Source organism: Streptopelia decaocto, assembly GCF_964273445.1.
Source record: "Streptopelia decaocto genome assembly, chromosome: 9".
NCBI lineage: Eukaryota > Metazoa > Chordata > Aves > Columbiformes > Columbidae > Streptopelia > Streptopelia decaocto.
This window is the reverse complement of record NC_138664.1, coordinates 15,310,494-15,328,920: the sequence shown is the minus strand read 5'-3', so window position 1 is coordinate 15,328,920 and position 18,427 is coordinate 15,310,494. Positions and strand designations below refer to the sequence as shown.

The window sequence follows — 18,427 nt, the reverse complement described above, 5'->3', positions numbered from 1 at the left end:
CTATGATGACTGGCCAGCTGTTTTCTGCCAAATAGAATGGATGGTTTCTGCTGCTTCTCCCTTGGTGGGAAAACTAGTTTACATTTCTCTTCTTTCTGCGTACCAATTTTAAATAACCAAACTTCTAGGGATCAAAAAACCCTTAATGTGATACTTCTAAACATACTTTAAGTTACTTACATGTTCAATGCATTGAGAAGTCATTAGAGAAGAATAAGACACTGAAGTTGTAAAAAGCTTGTTTATTTAAGAAGCCAAGTTAAAAAGCATAAGTTCCAGTTCAAATAAAGAATTTTAATTAGAAAATTAAAAAAATCCAGAACAACTCTAATCCTCTTTCTATGGAAAGATGTCACCAATGTAGTTTGCTAGCACTTATATTTTATATTTTAAGACTTCAGGGTTTTTTTAAGTAAATGCAAATGTATTATACTATAACATGTAATTTGGATAAATGGCTGTCACGAGGGTCATGGTTTTAGCGCTTAACATTTTCTGTCATATGTTGAGGAACAGCACATTTCTATTTTGCATGATTAATTACACATTTGTATTTGTGACATAAACCTGCAATGGGTTTATTTCACGATTTTCATAGTCTCACTCTGAACTCTCCTGTTCAGGTACATTGTGTGGTATTTTGTTGTACTGGGATCTTGAAGGCCTGTATCTGTATGTGGTTTTAGTTATTTATTTATTGTTGATCCTCCTTTTAACATCGACTAGTGACCTCTTGAGGTCTCTTCTAACCTGGATCGTTCTGTAATTCTGTTACACCAGCCACTTGGTTAATACCCTGTTCAGAAAAAACTGAAAAGCCCTGCAGGAGAAGCAGCCAACAAAACTTCACCCTCAAAAGGCCAGAAATTGCTTTCAGAACAAAACAAAAACAAATTTTCAAAGGACCAAAAAAAAGTTAGGCTTTCCAATTAGTGTTCCAGGGAAATTCTTGCATATAGTTGGGCTAGAGAAGTTTACTGTATCCAAAGCCTCATGCCTTAGTCTGCATTAAGGTATTCCTCTTGTTTAGTGTATGTATAGTAGGTTAAAGTCATGGAGGAACAATTTGAAAGTTTGTTGTTTAATCACCTTGCAGCCTGATGTCAAAAGCCATGGTGTGTCAGTGGGTTTCAGGGGGCTGTACACAGGTGAGAGTAAGTCTGTTGTGTGAACCCAACTTCTTATGCTTTGGAAGTTCTGTCTTACAAGTGTTTCTTACGATGCTAAGTGTGAAGTTCCTGTTTTATTTTATCTTCCAGGAAGCATTCAGCCATGTGGTTAGGGGCTCTTACAGTGCTCTAAACATAGCATGTTGTGTTTATGTAGAAGTTTTGACATATCCATATGTCTTCATGGTTGATGATGTGAAAACATCATCATTTTTGTGTTCATTTTTGTTTGTTAATTTTTTTAATGCATAACTTTTTGGAAAGCGGAAAGGTTGGGACAGGGGCTATTTTGAGGGAAATCAAAACACTTTCTGTATGTTCTGGGAAGATACTTTAATAGAAACACCCAAATGGCATGTGAAGTAAATCAAAATAAGTACGCTTCCCAAATATTTGTGTTGGAAAGACTCTACACTTTTTACTTCATAGTGAACATTTCTTTTGTTACTTGGAAAATACATATTCTAAAAATACTTTGCTGTGAGAGTGTTTAGACTTGTATAAACAGGGAGCATTCAACCTAATATGGGTGTATTGCAGTATTAAATTGCTGTACCAGGAAAAATAAGCATCTTGGTTTACATCACTTTCATTATTTAGGAATCAGTGGCTTTCTTCTTGAAACTTCTTATTGAATAATATTGATCAGAAATAATGATAATGTACTACAGTTAACTTTGAAAATACTATTTTCTTCCGAAGTTTTGTTGCTGATTGAGACAAGTAAGCCCCTGGAAGCAGTGTAGAATGATAAAGAAACATCTTGGATTATGTTTCAAGAATAAATAGAATTTGGCTCATTCACTCTGTGTCTTTTTTTACAACAAGTCCTACTAATTGCAAAAACTACTGCGAAGATACAATGCACTGCTAATATTTAAAAATTTGTTGGTGTCATACTGCCCATATGCTTTATACTTTTTTCAAAGAGCTTTACAAATGCCATTTTTAAATGGCTTTATCTTGAGTATTTGCATCTAAATCTTTTTAGAACCGGCTTATTTCCTCCTTTTTTGAGGCTGTTTTTCTTTTTTCATCCAGGAAGAAGAAAGACGTATGGCATCTGTTGCAGCAAGGAAGGAGGAAGAAAGGAAGCGTGAAAGCCATAGACAGGCCTTGCTTAAGGTATTTTCTATGACTCTCCTAAGCCTACTGTAAGCCAGTTTACAGCAATAACCTATACCCTAATATTTTTCTGTAGTTCTTACCAATCCCAATATGCCTCTGTCTCTTTAAAGTCTATTTTTACAGCTTAAGTAGCACACTCCACAACTGAAACTCTCTTCAGCCAACCATGCAAGTTATACTTCAGCAAAAAACCCCGGTTGAATACATGGTCGTGACATACTAAAAGGATGGCAAACTTCACTGTCACAAGTGCACAGATAAAGTAAATCCAGACTTTTCAGTGATTTTGGATACCCTGAACTTGGTCTCCGATGTTTCAGATGAAAAAATGATGAGTGCTCTAACCGCTGCCACGCAGGGTGTTCTGAAGTAGTTTTTCCTTCATTCTTTTCTATTGTTCCTTTTTGCAGAAGGAGTTAAGCAGTCATCAGAGCAGCAGCCAGACTCCAGCTGGTGTGTTTTTCAGAAGAACGCTGATCTGCCAGCCCACCGGGCCTGGCGAATGCTCACATGCATAAGGTGGAGCAGCTCTGACAGGGCAGACTGAGGAGCACTCAGGAATAATCTTACAGGGCTGGGGCCCAAATAACCTGTGTTGCTAATAGGAGACCAAAGTTCAAGGATCTAAGAGTATCTGCATTCCATCATTTTTGTTTTCTGCATTTTCATCCTTTTCTTTTTGTCATCCAGTAATGGTTATACAGAAAGCTTTTACAGTTTCACAGACAGACAAACAAGCTTTAGTGTATCCATGTTGTTAAGTTGCCTAGGTGAAAACATGTTTCATTAAGGGGTTTAGACTGAAAAAACTTGCAGGAAGCTGTAGAAGTGTAGCAAATGTGTGTAACTCTGAAAAAGAATCCAACACAGTATGTTACCAGTGTATTAAAAGACATTTTAAGTACATAGAAAAAACCTCAAGAACCTAAATATATAAATGGACAAAAAAAATTTCCATGTCTAGTACCTAAAAATATGTTTTGATTTCCTGTGTATTTGTATCTGTACATATTTTTATTTTATTTTTTTTTAATTTTAGAGCTCTCTCTCTCTATATATAAAAGTCTTAGATACAGTATTTTTTAAAAAATGGTGTCTGTTTGTTTTTTGCCATTTGGGTGTGGGCTTTTTTGGTTGTGTTTGGTTTTTTCTCCTGTAAGACACTGATGCATTTAAAATGTCTTCAGGTTTGAAGTTTTGATGCCAGTTCAGCAACATAAAGAAATAGGCAATAAGTAAATAATATTGACACATAGTGTTATTTTATGCTGTTGAAAAGCTGTGCCTCTGGACTTGAAAAAAGTAGGTATTGGAAGTGTTTATTTGTAGTTCATGTTCTTAACCATTTATGTAATGTTTCCTTGCAGCACAGATATTGGCTTGACAGCCTCGATTTCTCAGTGCATTTTGCTAGTGGAAACTTTCATTGGAAGAAAAAAAAATATATCTTTTTAATGTATAATGCTATTGTTTCTCAGATTTCAGCATTAAATTGTACATTTTGTATTTTAATTGAGGTATCTTTCTTATCTTCAAATAGTTAAGTGGTGTAAGAGGCAAGCACCAACATCTTTTGCACAATTTGGTGATTTTGTATATCTTTGTAAATATACTCTTGTATGTTATGATTCTGATTTCTTTTACTTGTTCAACACATTTGAATTGAAAGTATTGAATCTGCTCATAGATAAAACGCCCAGTGAAAAAAGATGCGAACTATAGGATCTTCATGGTTAAATCAGAAAAAAATATTTAGTGAATCATATTCTGCAATTTTTGTTGTCACTTTCCTCCAAAGTTTCTTAAAGTACACTGCAGTGTAAATGAAATTGAGTGCTCATTCAGTAGCAAACAATTGCTGTGTTCCTGTATTCATTGCATCAAAAAAGTTCATTTTGGCAATGTCGTGACTTCTTTGCTTGCTGATACTTGCCTTACCCTAATGGCAGAGTTCCTCCATCTCTCTTTTTCCAGACTATTTTTTTTATTGTTTATAACCCCCTCCTTGGGGAAAGTTTGAAATGTACTTTGAAACGTACAGAGAATATAATTCCTCTCCAGCAGAGGCTGAGCTCAGTATTTACTGGAACAATAAATAGTTATTGCTAGCAGATTCTTCACACTTCTAAAATTTGGTTTTTGTAAAATGAATTCTTGGAAGTTTTCTAAGCTCAGCAGCCCACAGCCAAGGGCTGACAGAGCAGTAGAGGTGATGAGAAGACCCTCACCCTTCAGAACAAACAGAATTTTCTTTAATGTGATTGGAAGAAAATGGTGATTATTTCAACTTGCCGTGCTCTCTGTGACATGGAGCAGTGTACTGGTGAGATGGCTGACTCCCAGACAATTACAGCTGGCTCACAGAAACCACATGAAGTGAAGCTAACAATGAAGTTACCCTTTGATATTATTTATGTTGTGCAGTTTTCATTTGATAAGAGCTCATGAGCTGGCAGCTGAACTCTTTAAAAGCACCTTGTTATTTAACCTTTCAAAGTGTGCTAAACTGGATGTATTAGAGCATGTATACCTATATCACACACTAGAATAATAATCTATATATAGAATCGTAGGTAATTGGCAGGATTTGCATTACTATACAAGAACAAGTACTTATTAGACTTCTGAAATACTGGTTTATTGATAAGACCCGTTTAGAACATAAAAACTACTTTAAAAAACTACTACAAAATATTTGAACTTAGATTTGTTGTAGTCCTTGCATCTACTACAGAAGTAATGTCATACTCTGTTGTTATAAAATTTATTTTTCCCTGTTTCAGAAAATAACATTTTTCCCTCGCACAGAGTAGGTTGCGGTTACTGCTGAGACTGAGAGCAGTTGCATAATTTTCTTAGCTGAAGTGCTGGGGTCACTCTGGCAGCAAGGAGGAAAGTACAAGCAGTCTGCCCTGTTTTGTGGAGGAGAATTACAAGCAGCTCCAGACTGTCAAAATGAGACTTCTGTGCTTATCCAAAATAGACAGTTTAACTTCATTCTTTCACAAGTTGTGGAGTTTTTGTTACTTTTCTTGTTTGTGTTATGGCAAATTTTGTGAAATCATTGATTGCTGGCAGCTATGCAAAATAGCACTAGAATGATGCATGGATTTTTAGCGCACAACTACCAACCAGTACTATCATTTCTTCAGCTTAAAACATTTTGATTAAGCAGCATATTTCTTTCAGAACAAACAAGTGTGTTGATACAGCACTGTCATAACTTAATTATGACTTTTTTATATTGTTTCAGGAAAAGAAACGGTTAACGATTTGTAATATTGCTCGTCAGTGGGAGATACAGCAGAATCAAATAGCTCTTGTGGCTTCATTAAACCAAGATAAAGATAATGAGCCCTGTCAAATCAATGGCAGTGCTGCATATGTATTTCCTGAAGAAAGCAGGTATTTTATTGGGAAATCCTTCTTGTTCATGTCTTACATTCCAGGTTGCTACTTCTCACCTCTGAGATCTCACTGTATTTCACTGTCAAAAGTAATATATCCAAATCAATCCTGAAAGGAGCTTTACTTTGCGATTAAAGCTGTTGGCCATTAGTAACATGTATATTAATAAGTAATGTAACAGCAACTAACTGACTAAAGAAGTGCAAGCTAAGTTATTGTGTGATTTTGCTAAATAAAGGATGGCTTCATGTTTGCAAGAAATGTTAAATATGAATTCTTGAACCTTCTTAAGGCTGTTCACGTTTTTAACAGCTTAGATTGCTGCCTTCACTTGAAATGAACAAAACGAGGACATATTGTTTATCAACAGGTTTCATAAACCGAGTGTTGAATTTATGTTCTTAGTTTGAACAGCAGCATCTTTTATTGGACTTCTTTCATACTCAGGCTATTTTAACAATAGCTGTTCTTTGACTTAGTTTTATTCCTAGGTTAATTTTTGCTAAGATAATTTTTGTATTGTTGGTTTAAAATACATTATTTTTGTGATACACTTTGCAGCTTGCTTATTTGCATCTAAACAGTGGCCATCTGCCATTGTGTATAATTTAAAAACCAAATGTAGAACTCCATGAACAATGTGTGCATTGGATTGGCTAAAACCAAACTAGCACATTTTCAACCTGGCAAAAGCCTGAAAAAATAGTCTGCCTGAATTCAGTAGCCAGCCCAGGTTCCTGCTGTGCCTGATCAGCACTGGAAATGTCAGGTATGGGCAGGACATCTTTGCCTCTCGCAAACAGAACCTGTCTGAGTTCAGTCCAGTATTGGCCAGACCAGGTTTTTATCTCCAGTAGAGTGCTGCATCTTTTGAAACTTTATTTTTTTCTTAGCACTTTTAAATTTCTGTAATCCTTTTTGTTCTTGTGCTTCCAAAGCTTTCCCCCAGATGTATGTTCAGCCACTGCTTTGTTGCCTCCTTGTTTTCTGCACAATTTAATTGTCAGTAATCATCCCGTGTGGCCAAGTCAATGTAATGATGGTAGCTTGAGCATTGTCCTGCCAATGAACAGGTTCTCATTGCTTGAGAAATGATATTTTTCCATGGAGTTGTAGAAAAGATCTTGGTGTAATTGTGATCTCTGCTTATGCTGGATACGGTGACTAAAGTTGGTTTATTCCTTGTAGTTTCCTGACCATGTATGTTAGGATGTTTTTGCCAAATCAACAGTAATAAAATGTAACATATAAAGTCTGTTTTGGTGGGCTTGTGAAAGTTTTTGTAGTTTAAGACCTGTAAAATTCGTTATAGAAATCCAAGTGGTTATTTTAATGAAACATCAAATTCACCCTCCCCAGGTGTTTGCAAAATAAACTGTGTACTTTATTTACATATAACACTCTTATACAAATTACAGTGCATTTGGTTTCCTGAATTGGAGACTCGGGTTTGGAATTTTTCTTTCTTATGGCTTGTTAGAGAAATGAAAGTGTGATACTGATCTTTATCACTGACTTTGATATATCAGTTTAAACAGATTAATGAAGATGTTGCAATGTGTATTATAATTAAGAAGCTGTAGATAACACTGCCATTCTTTGCCTTGAAGCTTTATATCTCTTTACCCCCCCTGAGTTGAAATTGACATTGATCTTCTACTGTGTTTTGTAGTAGTGAAGAATTTCAGAAGATATTTTCAAGATGAGTGACTAAGCACTAAAATGGCAGGTGAAATTCAGCATAGATAAGTAGCTACAGCTTCACATGTGAAGTGGTGGGCTCTCAACATTTCCAGTAAAGACTAAAATCTTAGAGTTTTGGTTGATTTTTGTTAAGAAAACGTCAGTCAACTAATCACTAGTAGTCAAAAAAGCAAGATATGTTAAAAATACTAGGAAGGTAGTAAAGAATAAAATAGTAACAATTGTTATGCAACTGCCTCAACCTGTGATTTGTGCTCATCTTGAATTGTCTGTGCACTTCAGGTCCAGTCAGCTGAGTTATCAGCTAGGAATTAAGACACAAAGAGATGTGAGTTGAGAATACATGGACGTATTGCTTAATTTTAAAATTGCTCTAGTGAATTGGAAAGCTGACATTCTTTTAAATAAATACTTATTCATCCCTATTAATTAAGGATTAAGTGAGGATAATAAGTCATACATTATTCTCAACTCTAAGCAGAATAATGAGTCCTGATGAGATAATATGACATATGGATTTGAGGAAAGAGTGATACTCTTTTTCCAGTAAAAAAACAAACAAACAAACAAACAAAAACAAAAAACAAAAAAAAAAACACACAAAAAAAACAACAAACCCACACATAAAACAAAAAACCCACCCAACTGTTCAGTATTGTGACTAGCTTTATCCTGGATTGGTTATCCTGGTCTGTTCTTAAAGCAGTTACTCATGTTGTAACTTTTACGTTTCATATGCAAACAGAATGTGAAGGTGATGTTGCTTGATTAATTTGTTGTTGGTTTTAAATATCTGAAGCAACAAAGTATGTTAACGTTCTGAGCTAAAGCTTTTAAGGAGATTACCCCCTACCCCGTCCAACTCAAATACACCCAGAGCATTTCTGCTGAAGAAGTAGAACATTTGCAATGTTACTTGACAAAAAGAGGATTTTCCAGCCCTTCATGTTTTTGAACTAGATTGGGTATGCAAATGAATGAATGCTGAGAAATGCGATCATATTTGACAGTTTGGTTTTGGTAAATGACATGACTGTCATTAAATAGTCATGTTCCTGTCTCAAAATAATCTCTTTTATCTGACTGCATTTTTGTTTCCTCCACAGGTCACTTGATACAATATTGAGCAGTGCAGTACAAGGCTTGTCTGTTCTTGAGTCTCATTTAGTGGAAGTGGAAGGTGACACCCTTTGCCTGTATGGTGCTGGGGCACTGGAGTGCCTGGATCGAAACTGGAGCGCTCAGACAGCTGGAATCATCGTCACAGTCTCCTTTATGTTCATAGAATTTGATGAAATTGTTCAAGTGTTAGCAAAACTGAAGATAAAATTTCCTAATTCTGTGGTAAGAATGCCTCAGATTTCAGCTGTGTGAACAGCTATGGAATGTGTATTCTCTAATAGAACCTTAATTTGGCATGGTCACCCTTGAGCGCTTTCATATAAATAGGTACACTTTTGAATTACATATGTGCTTGGTATTATCCTACCATTCTAACTTTAAGTTGCTGCTTCTTAAAAATCAAGACTTTAATCTAGATTCTCACACAGGATGGTGAGCTTTTTTCAGACTGGTTATTATTTCTCTTAATTCCTTTGACCTAGCTGATTATTTTTTGGTTGCATAAATGGTATGGAAATACAGTGTAGTACTCGATGGATACATGCTATCAGGAGAGCTTCATTTGTGTTGTGAGTCCAAAGATGAAATAGCTGATAGAGGGTAAAAAAGAGAGGGGTAAAATTCAAAGGGAACATCTGGCTAAATCAGTACAGCTCTTGGAATTCCTCAGTTCTTGATGAAGAAAAACAACATAAATGAAACATTACTTTAATACTTTTTTTTTTTAATTCTTGGACATTTAGATCAGTTATTCTGAAGTAAATAGTAAAACAGTGATAGATAAAGCAACTTGTTACTCAGATGATCTGCCTCTTGAGCTCCCTGCTTCTTTTTAAGGTTTTAGCAGAACTTAATGGTTTAATTGAGATAGATGAATGGGTAGGGAACTCAAGGCAAATTTCTCTGTCTCAATGAGACAGTTGTTTCATTGTGGGGAACAGCAGAATCTCAACCAAATGCTTATCTTCACCGTCAATTTTTCCTCCTACCCTTTCCCTCAATGCTACTGTGTAGCCAAATATACCCTGTTCATAGGAGCACCGTCCTAGGGCATGATTCAAAGAAACAGCAGGGTGTGACTTAATGCCAGCCCGCTATGGCCAAAAAAGCAGAATATTTAAAAACATTCACTGTATTTATTTTTATGTGTGGATGTTGCAGTTGCTTTACTTGCAGAATTAAAATAAACATTGCTCAAGGAGTATCACTGCTTAATAGTGAAAATATTAGTGCTCTTTCTAAAGGGTTTATAAATTACTTAGGGGCTCGTAATGTTGACATTTCTAAATATATGGAATATATTGGTTGATACACTGATGTGTTTTGCTGCTAAGACCTCAAATGAAGTGAGCTCAGTTGCTTCATCAGACCTGAAGACTGAGTTTGAGAAAGGTTTGAGTTGCACAAAATCAGCATCATTGTGTTCACTCTTTGCTTCCTTATTTGATTTATTGTGGTTTGACTTGTTTTCTAAGCACCTGAAGTTTAAGGAGACGAATCTTGTGACACTGCAGCAATTCAATGCATTAGCCCAGATGCATCGCCTTGAACAGCTGACAGTTGATCCTCAGGGAAATCCGGTTGTCAGCTTCGCTTTGTGGAAATACTATGTTCTGTTCAGACTGAACCATTTTAATCTACAGAAGATAAATGGAGTAAAGGTAGGACAGTGTTGTGTCCTTCTTGCTATTGGTCTTACAAGATAAATTAGCGTTGTTTTTAAAAAAGTGGATTAATTGCTAATAAAATGAGCAGAACACTATCAGTATCGTGTCAGTATTGGGGGGGTGGAAATTAACTAGACTTCACCATAGGATTTCTTGTGCTGTGCATTGAAGTCCAACTGCACTGTGAATTAGCCAAGTTGATAAAATTCTTAGTTGCCATAAAAATGTGTTTTCTCATAGGTTTGCAATTGCAAGTGACAATCCAAATCTATACCTGAGTGGTTGGGATTTACCTGAAGGGAAGACTTTTTATTATTATTTCTGCATGTGTTTAAAAAAAAAAATAAAAAAATCATGAAACAACAACAAAACCTGCATGATTTTACTTGGTTTTCAGAGGCTCTTCTTTACTATGTTCAAAACAATCATAGTGCTGACATTGAATACTTGTGAAAAAAATGTGCATTTAATAGACTACTTAGTAATTTGCAGTATGTGATTGTTTGTATTTTCCAGTGCTACAAAATATAGCTAAAATTGTATTTTGTTCTTGAAGCCTGTCGCAGGAAAGAGTCTGTCAAATAGACCTCCTTTTCTGTGGTGTGATGATTTGTTTTTTGGGGGTTTTTGTGTTTGTGGGTTTTTCGTTTGCTTTTCTCCTTGCTTTGTACAAGATCGTTAGTGTGTGGTTTTCTTTTGTGTGTGTGTTTTATGTTTAAATAAATAGAAAGTTAGGACAATAATATTGCTGTTCTTTGTACTTAGTATTACCCTTTACATTTACTCAAGCATATGAAATGGTTATTTTATACTTGGGCTTTGATCATAAAGGGAGTGAGAGTAGTTAGAATGCAACATGGTATTTGAATGTGCATTCAATTTTCAACACTAAGTAAGTGGTGTAATAGAAGTTAAGTTAGAGCAAAAATAATACATAGCTTAGTGTTTAGGTCTGGTATTTTAATTTGGTTGTCATCATCACATATGTTTTGGGTTACATATTTTCCTTGTTATCTGATACAGCCATAGCATGAATGTTGTGGTTTACTTGGTTTTAGTTCTGTAAAACACGTGTTAGTTGCACGGAAGAGCAGGAGTGGGATAGAGCTCACCTGAATTAACTGCCAGGAAGAGGATGAGAACAGATGAAGGATGAAGGCAGATATGACTCACTCCAACAGAACACTATCTGGAAAATTAAAAAAAGGGAGAGTCAGGAATCCCACAAGAACTTTCAAATAACTTTGAATTCAGTACCTCACAAAAAATGCCCGTCACAGTTGATTTTTAAAAACAAAAATAAGGAGGTGGGGAAATAAATGAAGGTTGAGTGTTCTTGTTATGATCTTCAGGTCAGAAAATTCAGACTTTGAAGAAAAACTTTGAATTTAATAGTGCTTGGGGATGAATTTAGTAAATGGATTTACATGTAGCACAGCATGCTTTTTGTGTAGGGCATATATCAAATCTTGAATACATATGACTGAAGAACATTTTTATCCTCAACAAAGTTTCAGCCAGACCATGCTATATGAAGATGTGCACACAGAATTTTTTTTCCTAGTGTCGTTAATCATTTGAAGAGTATCATAGCCAAGCAGAAGAAAGAGAAGAACTCTGATCGCTGTTTTTCATTAGTCTACAGCAGAAGTCATGGCATCCAGCTTTGTAGATATATATTACCTTTGAAAATCAGTAATAGAAAATCCTGTTTCAGTGTAAAGAAATGTACTCTCAGGCCTTAGATCAGCTCTAAATAATAGTCTCAGATGACAGAAAGGGAAACGTGCGTATTCTGCTATTCTGATAATTATTTGTGTGTGGTGTTTGTGAAGACTGTTGTGTTGCCGGCTCTGAGGTGCATACAGTTGGGAAGTAAAAGCGATATATACTAACTGAATGAACTAAATAAATCACATGACCCTCGGACTTTTAAGACTTGAAAAAAAAAAATTGTATAAGGAAGCTTTTATTTTCTCCCCAGCCTCCCCGTTCCATTCCATTTATATTCCAGGCTAGAAACTGAGTATTAGTCTCCCTCTAACAATGACTTTGTTCCTTGGTCAAACTGTTACATTTACTAACTGTGAAGAAGCAAATTCTCTTCATTGAGATACACTATTTGAAGTTTTTTCCCAGTGATAGTAATCGCAGATTCATGAGGAGTTGTCAAGGTTTGAAGTTACTGAACTTTACAAAATGCTTTACACCGAGCGGTGTGGTGTGCGATGTAACAGATGCATCACATTAACCAAATGGGGGCCTGTTTGCTGCACTTGGCGAGAAGCAGGAATAATAGACTTAGGTTTATGTGATATTACCGTTATAGCCTTTTTGTGATTAATGGAGCAAACAATGTACTGGAATAAGAGAGAGAACATGAGTTTCTGTGAACTAGAGAGTGTATTCAGCGTTGCTGTCTCTGTTGACCTGGTCCTTATGCTTCTCTTAACATAAATAAATAAATTAAAATTGCTTATTTCTCCAGCAGACATTTCTGCCTGCAATGGTCTTTGTTTCCCTAGCTGCCTTCTGGCTCTTTGTTTGAGACTTTGTTTCTGTTAACAGACTGTTCAGCAAGGCTACTAAGTAACGCTTATTTAATTTTAAGTGAAAATCTAAACACTGTGAAAATGAAATTGACTTTACATTTCTAACTTACTGACCTATGTTTTCTCTGGTGAATTTCTCCCAGTGTTATGCCTTTGCACTGTACTTCAGGTAAGGGTAGATTGTATAGTCTATAAACAATAAACAAAGATATGGTAACATCATATTAATTTGGATAAAATTTCCATTATACTCACACATTTTAATAATACAGAACACAGAATTTGTCTGGAAGTACTTAGTAAATATTGTGAATATTGAAGTTTTATTTAATAATGGATTGCTTTCCAAAAATATAAGATGAACAGAAATTAAATCTGATCCAGAAGTTAAGAAGTCACTGAGAGAGTTTCATTACCCTGTGTTATCCAGGTCAGATTTAGATGATCATAAAGATTTCTTCTGCACTCACTGGAAAGCCAGGAGTCTAGAAATTGTGCCAGCAAACTTTTGGCAGTTGGAGTCAGTTTGCAGTCTGGCCATCAGGGCAGGAGAAACAGGCCGTGGTCTCCAGAGGTTATGAGCCAAGACAAACAAAAAACAAGAAAAACCACCAAAAAAATAAAACCCTTCCACCTTCTTTATACAAAATTGAAATCTGTAAAATTAATCCTGAAAATTAGCTTAAATAGACATCTGTAATTTGATGTTCACGAAGTGTAATGGAGGAACAGTTATTTTGGAGGTGTTTTTTTTAGTCTTCTATAAAGCCTTCTCTATGATGCTGCCAAAATAAGAGAGACTGTAACTTATCTTTTCAACATTGGGTGCCCAGAGTCTTTTCATTCCTCCAGCATAAATTGATCAGAAATTTTCCAGTAGACCTTCTGTAAGTGCAAGCTGTATGGAGCAGAATTAATATGTCTGGCCTTCAGATATTCAATGTAAGAAATAGTTATAAAACTCTACATTTCATGAAGACTGTAATGAAGCACAGGGTAGCATGTGTATACATTAAAGGTTCCAGAATTACAGGAAATAAAACAAGCACAAGTACCTCATTTGGTTTCTTTTTAAGTACGTTTAAATTGCCAGTAAAAGCAAATCTACATTTTGAAGATATGCCTGGAACAGATCTGCATGCAGTGTTCTGTATAACAAATTTCAGTTAATACTCAATGTACATATGTAATGAAATATGAATGTGCCAGTTCTGAAGCTCAGCTTTTTTTCTTTTTCCTCCCCTTTCTGCCTCTTCCCTCACAGGTTACGGAAAACGACATTGTAATGGCAGAAAGGCTCTTTGGCATTCTGGCATATGTAGCATCTTCTGAGCTGCCGCATTATCGCATGCTTACATTATTCGGAGAATCTAGGTAACGTACAATGAACTGAACTGGAATTTGTCCAGAACATATTGTGTAATTCTTTTGCATGCAGTAATGATAAATTCTTTCTAGGTAGGAAGATAGAAATGTCACAAACAACATCTTACAGAAGGTAGGTTCTCTGCGTATTGCAGAAATAATAGCATCTCCTGATTTGTGTAGCCAGACGTTTTCACAGAAGTTGTGTGAAGTCTGCTCTGTAAGAGTAAAAGGCACGTGCCCACAAATGTGCTGCTTGTTTAGTTCTTCAATTGTACTGTTATTGTTGAAGGCTTATGGACTTTCACAATGAAGACTGACTACTTTTCGTGGGTATTTTATAGTGGGTGACTGTGACAGTTAACAGATGTAAGAGTTGGTGCCGTAAGAAAAAAGGTGCTCAAAATACTGGTTTTAGTCTTCTATAGATACATAATTGATAAACGCTTAAGCTGCAAGACTTCCTATTTAGGAGACACTATGTCATATATGTCAAGAAGTCACTTGTATAGAAGCAGATTAATGGAGAAATATATGTAGTCCTTTATTTTGAGTAACGTGAGGATGCAATGAAGTTGAAAGCTCAAGAAAAAACCTCACAATCCCCACAAACACCTGCACGTTAAAAGTTTTCCAATAATTAAAACTCTAAATATCTTTTCGTAGGGCGAAGCAATTCCATTGTCTGCTGGAGGGAAAGGGAAAGAAATCTGGGACTGGGAGTGAGGAAAGTGGCGATAACGGAAGAAATGGAAGTGAAAGCACAACTCGAGCAATGTTGAATTACACGACAAAGGACTTTCACATGGAAAAGCTTGAGGTAAGTATGTAATTATCTTTATATGAAGTTTCAGTTGTGCTATTGAGAATGGTGGTTTTAAAATGTTACCGCTTGCCATATTTACGCGTATGATCGAACATTTTATCTAACTGATCTTTGCCAGAATACTGGATAATGGTCACTTTCTTTCTTCAGTGAAGTGGTTCCTGAACAGTGCCACAGTCTCAGAAGTACATTCTCACCTACAAGCCTTATGTTCGTAATGAAATGCACCTGCATTAGTAAAATGTAAGAAGTGAGCACAGTTCTTTGCAAAGAAAAATGTATATTGCGTATGTTAGGATTTTTCTAATGGAGTTAGAAAGTCAGAAAGTATATCCCAAAGTGAATTGGTGAAGAACACCTTTGGACAAGATTTAAGATAGTACAGGCTGTGGTAAGAAAGAGCTGCTTCTGACCTTTTAAATGAGCTACAAGAAAATAAATAGTTAGGAAATGTATTAGGTTTAATTATTAATAAAATTGCAAGCTGGCTTGTTTCAGACAAGTGCATCAGTCACGCTTGTTTTACTTTGCCTTTCTGATCTGCTAACTCTTTTGCTTGGGCAGAGGGAAATCGTTCCCAGGGAGAACATGCTGTTTTCAGCCACAATCTCCTTTCTGAGCAATCATCATGAGTTCTAGCTGTATGCGCCCTGCTTCCCACATTTGTCCTGTCATTTGCTTTTTGATTATGTGGAAATATATGAATTCTCTATGGCAAGAAATTAAATCAAGTTCATTAAATACTGATTTCAGTTACTGCGTTGTGGTTTTGCTGTCTCAGATCCATAGCATAAAAAAGAGACAGTGACTGCATGTGTGGAGAGATTAAATTAAGAAAACATTTTCATTTCAAAAGCTGTGATAGTAGCTCTTAAAACTCTGAAAGGCATAGAGTAAGACAGTGAGGCACTCCTCTTGTCCTGCACCATGGAACAAGTGCTATTATAAAATAAGCTTGGTATTTGTACATTCCATTAAATATATGCATTTTTCTCTTCCCAGTGCAGCCATTTACACCTTGCCTTTTGTTGTATCATTATGTATGTGCCAGCAGATATTACAGAATGTCACAAGAGAAGCGTAAGAGGCAAAAAACACTATTCAGGTTCCCCATCAGCAGTAAACTAACCTAATAAATGTGATTGAATAAGTTTATTGCTGCAGATGACACTGAGTCGTTGATTAATAATTTGTTTTTTTAGATCAAACAGCTGGAAAGTATTTTCTCTGCTTTATCACTTACTTAAGGAAGCTTCTGTTTTGATGGCCTGAAGCACGACCTAACATTTTTAATAGTGCCATAAATCAAGCTAGTCAGATATTTAGCACCAATAGAACTTTTTGTTCAAAGGCTATTATGGCGTTTTATAGGACCTCTGCAGAAACAGGGATTAATACCATTTGAGTGACTAAAAGGTGGAGCCAGTAGTTGCATGAAGTGCAATATTTTAGTATTATAATTTTTTTTTTTAAAGGTTCAGGTTACTTCAGTGTCTAATGTAGTACATGTTAGGGACCATGCTGCTGCCAGAGTCCATCAGGGAGCCTGTGGAAAGGATGCGTACTGGCATATTTTTCTGTGACAATGTGCTTAGTTCTAATTAGGGCAGGTAGGTAAACATATACTGTCAAACTGTTGTACTGTTAATCCTGAAAAGCTGGGGAGGGGAGGGAGAGAAGGAAGGAAAGTAGTCTGGTGCTTAATAATTTCTGTAAATTTTCACTGCTGTGCCAGAAGGCAACAAAAATCATAATGCTGTTAAAAGCTATTTAGATTACTACTAAAAGTGGCTTTCAGATAGATTAATGAATGTAATAGGAATATTATGAATATAATAATAATAAGATTTTGTGGCCACACTCATAATAGCTGGACTTAGACCCTGGGCCACGTGACTTAAAACCAACAGGAAAAAGTGTGCAATGGCCTCTCTTACTGTTGATCACTATGTTATTTAATTCATTAAATTTTTGTGGTGTTTTTTTGGGTTTGCTCTTGATTAATCTTTTCTTCCTTTGTCTTATACAATGTGTAATGGTTCTCCCATGCAGGAAATCAAGGAAAGAAAAACATTTTGCCAGACATACGTCGAGAACTTAGTGAAAGAAGCAGCTGACATCAATATGAAAAATGAGTCGTTGCAGAAGCTCTGGCCTCAAATGTTCATTGAGCTTGTCAGAGATGCAGTGATAGAAATACGCAATAAAAATTCCTACATGAAACTCTGCTTACAGCGGATCACTGATCAAAAACAGTAGAGTCAAGGCTTGTTGTCTTGCAAGCTTTTGGGTTAAGTATTCTGTGATGTTTTACAAACTTAAAACAATAGAATGTAAAATTACCATCTCTCTGGCATACTTCACACCTCCCAAAGGGATGCCTATAAATCTTAATTAACTCTTGATAGTTTTGAAATAAAAGTTTACTCGCAGTCGGCTTTAACAATGCTTTGTTGGCTAAAGCGATGAGATAGCGTAGAAGTAACTTGGTGATTGTCATGTTCTACTAAGTTATTGTTAATTTTTTTCTGCTACCCTTTGCTTCTGTAGTGCTAGAGCACTGATTTTTAAAGAACAAATTTACACTCTGCCTGCCTTATTTTTTATTGAATACTTTTCAATTTTCACCTTTTGACTGTTTGCTGTTTAAAAAAAAATATCGAGAATAGTAGCCATTTTTTTTAATTGAGCAAAAGCTAATAAATTATTTTTACACCCTGGACTTGACGAAGACTTATTATTATTGTTGTATAACTTGTAAGATTATAGAACACGTTTTCACATGAATGGTATCACAGTTCTCAGTGTATCAACAATTAATGAGCCTAATTCTCAACTGAACAAATTGCCCAAACTTGTTTTCAACTGTTTTTCATTCATTTTATTTGTAATAGTTTGTGTGGATTATTATAGGTAAAATATGAATTTGAGGTATATTCACTTAGACCGTACTCTTGGTCTGTTGAAATATGTTAATAATATAATTTCTTTTGTTTCTTGATTACTAAATGATTAATTTTTGAGGTTTGGCAAGGTCAAATGAGCTAAAATGCATGTATTACATTTGGTAAGGAAACTGATGCCTACTGTTAAATTGTAATTAATTTCTGTGACTGCGTGAAAATTTCATATTTGTTATCAATAAAAATAAATTCTTCACTTTCGCCCTTCACAGATACTGTAAAGAAGTACTGTGTGCAAAGAAAAGGCTTCTTAATGCTGCATGAAGAGATGAGACACAACTTGCCCTCAAAATCAGCTGTGCATGGGTGGAAAAAAACCTGTTCCATAGTACAATAACTTCCACTGCAAACACCTTGCCAGCTTCTGCCCAGAAACTGAATTTAGGAACTGTTAGCAAGTCCAGCTGATTCCCATGGCTAGTGTTCTTATGCAGGTAGAAAGTTGTGCCATTTAAACTTAATTTTATAGTTCTGTTGTATCTTAACTAAAACAATCCAAAAGCTTTGTGCATTCTTTTTCTCA

At 35.6% G+C, this 18,427-nt stretch overlaps 1 protein-coding gene across 6 annotated transcripts in view; it reads left to right on the top strand.

The window, feature by feature from the left end:
• Positions 1-17,663, top strand: part of LRRC49 (leucine rich repeat containing 49) — a 44,549-nt gene extending 26,886 nt beyond the window's left edge. For 5 of the 6 annotated variants that reach the window (XM_082060662.1, XM_082060663.1, XM_082060661.1 and 2 more), the window contains 7 exons: positions 2,211-2,294; positions 5,551-5,702; positions 8,516-8,753; positions 10,007-10,192; positions 14,015-14,124; positions 14,782-14,935; positions 16,994-17,663. In XM_082060662.1, coding sequence (XP_081916788.1) covers positions 2,211-2,294; positions 5,551-5,702; positions 8,516-8,753; positions 10,007-10,192; positions 14,015-14,124; positions 14,782-14,935; positions 16,994-17,200 — 1,131 coding nt within the window. In that variant the 3' untranslated portion in view covers positions 17,201-17,663. Of the gene's footprint in view, positions 1-2,210; positions 2,295-5,550; positions 5,703-8,515; positions 8,754-10,006; positions 10,193-14,014; positions 14,125-14,208; positions 14,268-14,781; positions 14,936-16,993 lie in introns of those variants that run through there. The other variant, XM_082060664.1, reaches the window with a different exon arrangement.
• The last annotated feature ends 764 nt before the right edge of the window (positions 17,664-18,427 follow it).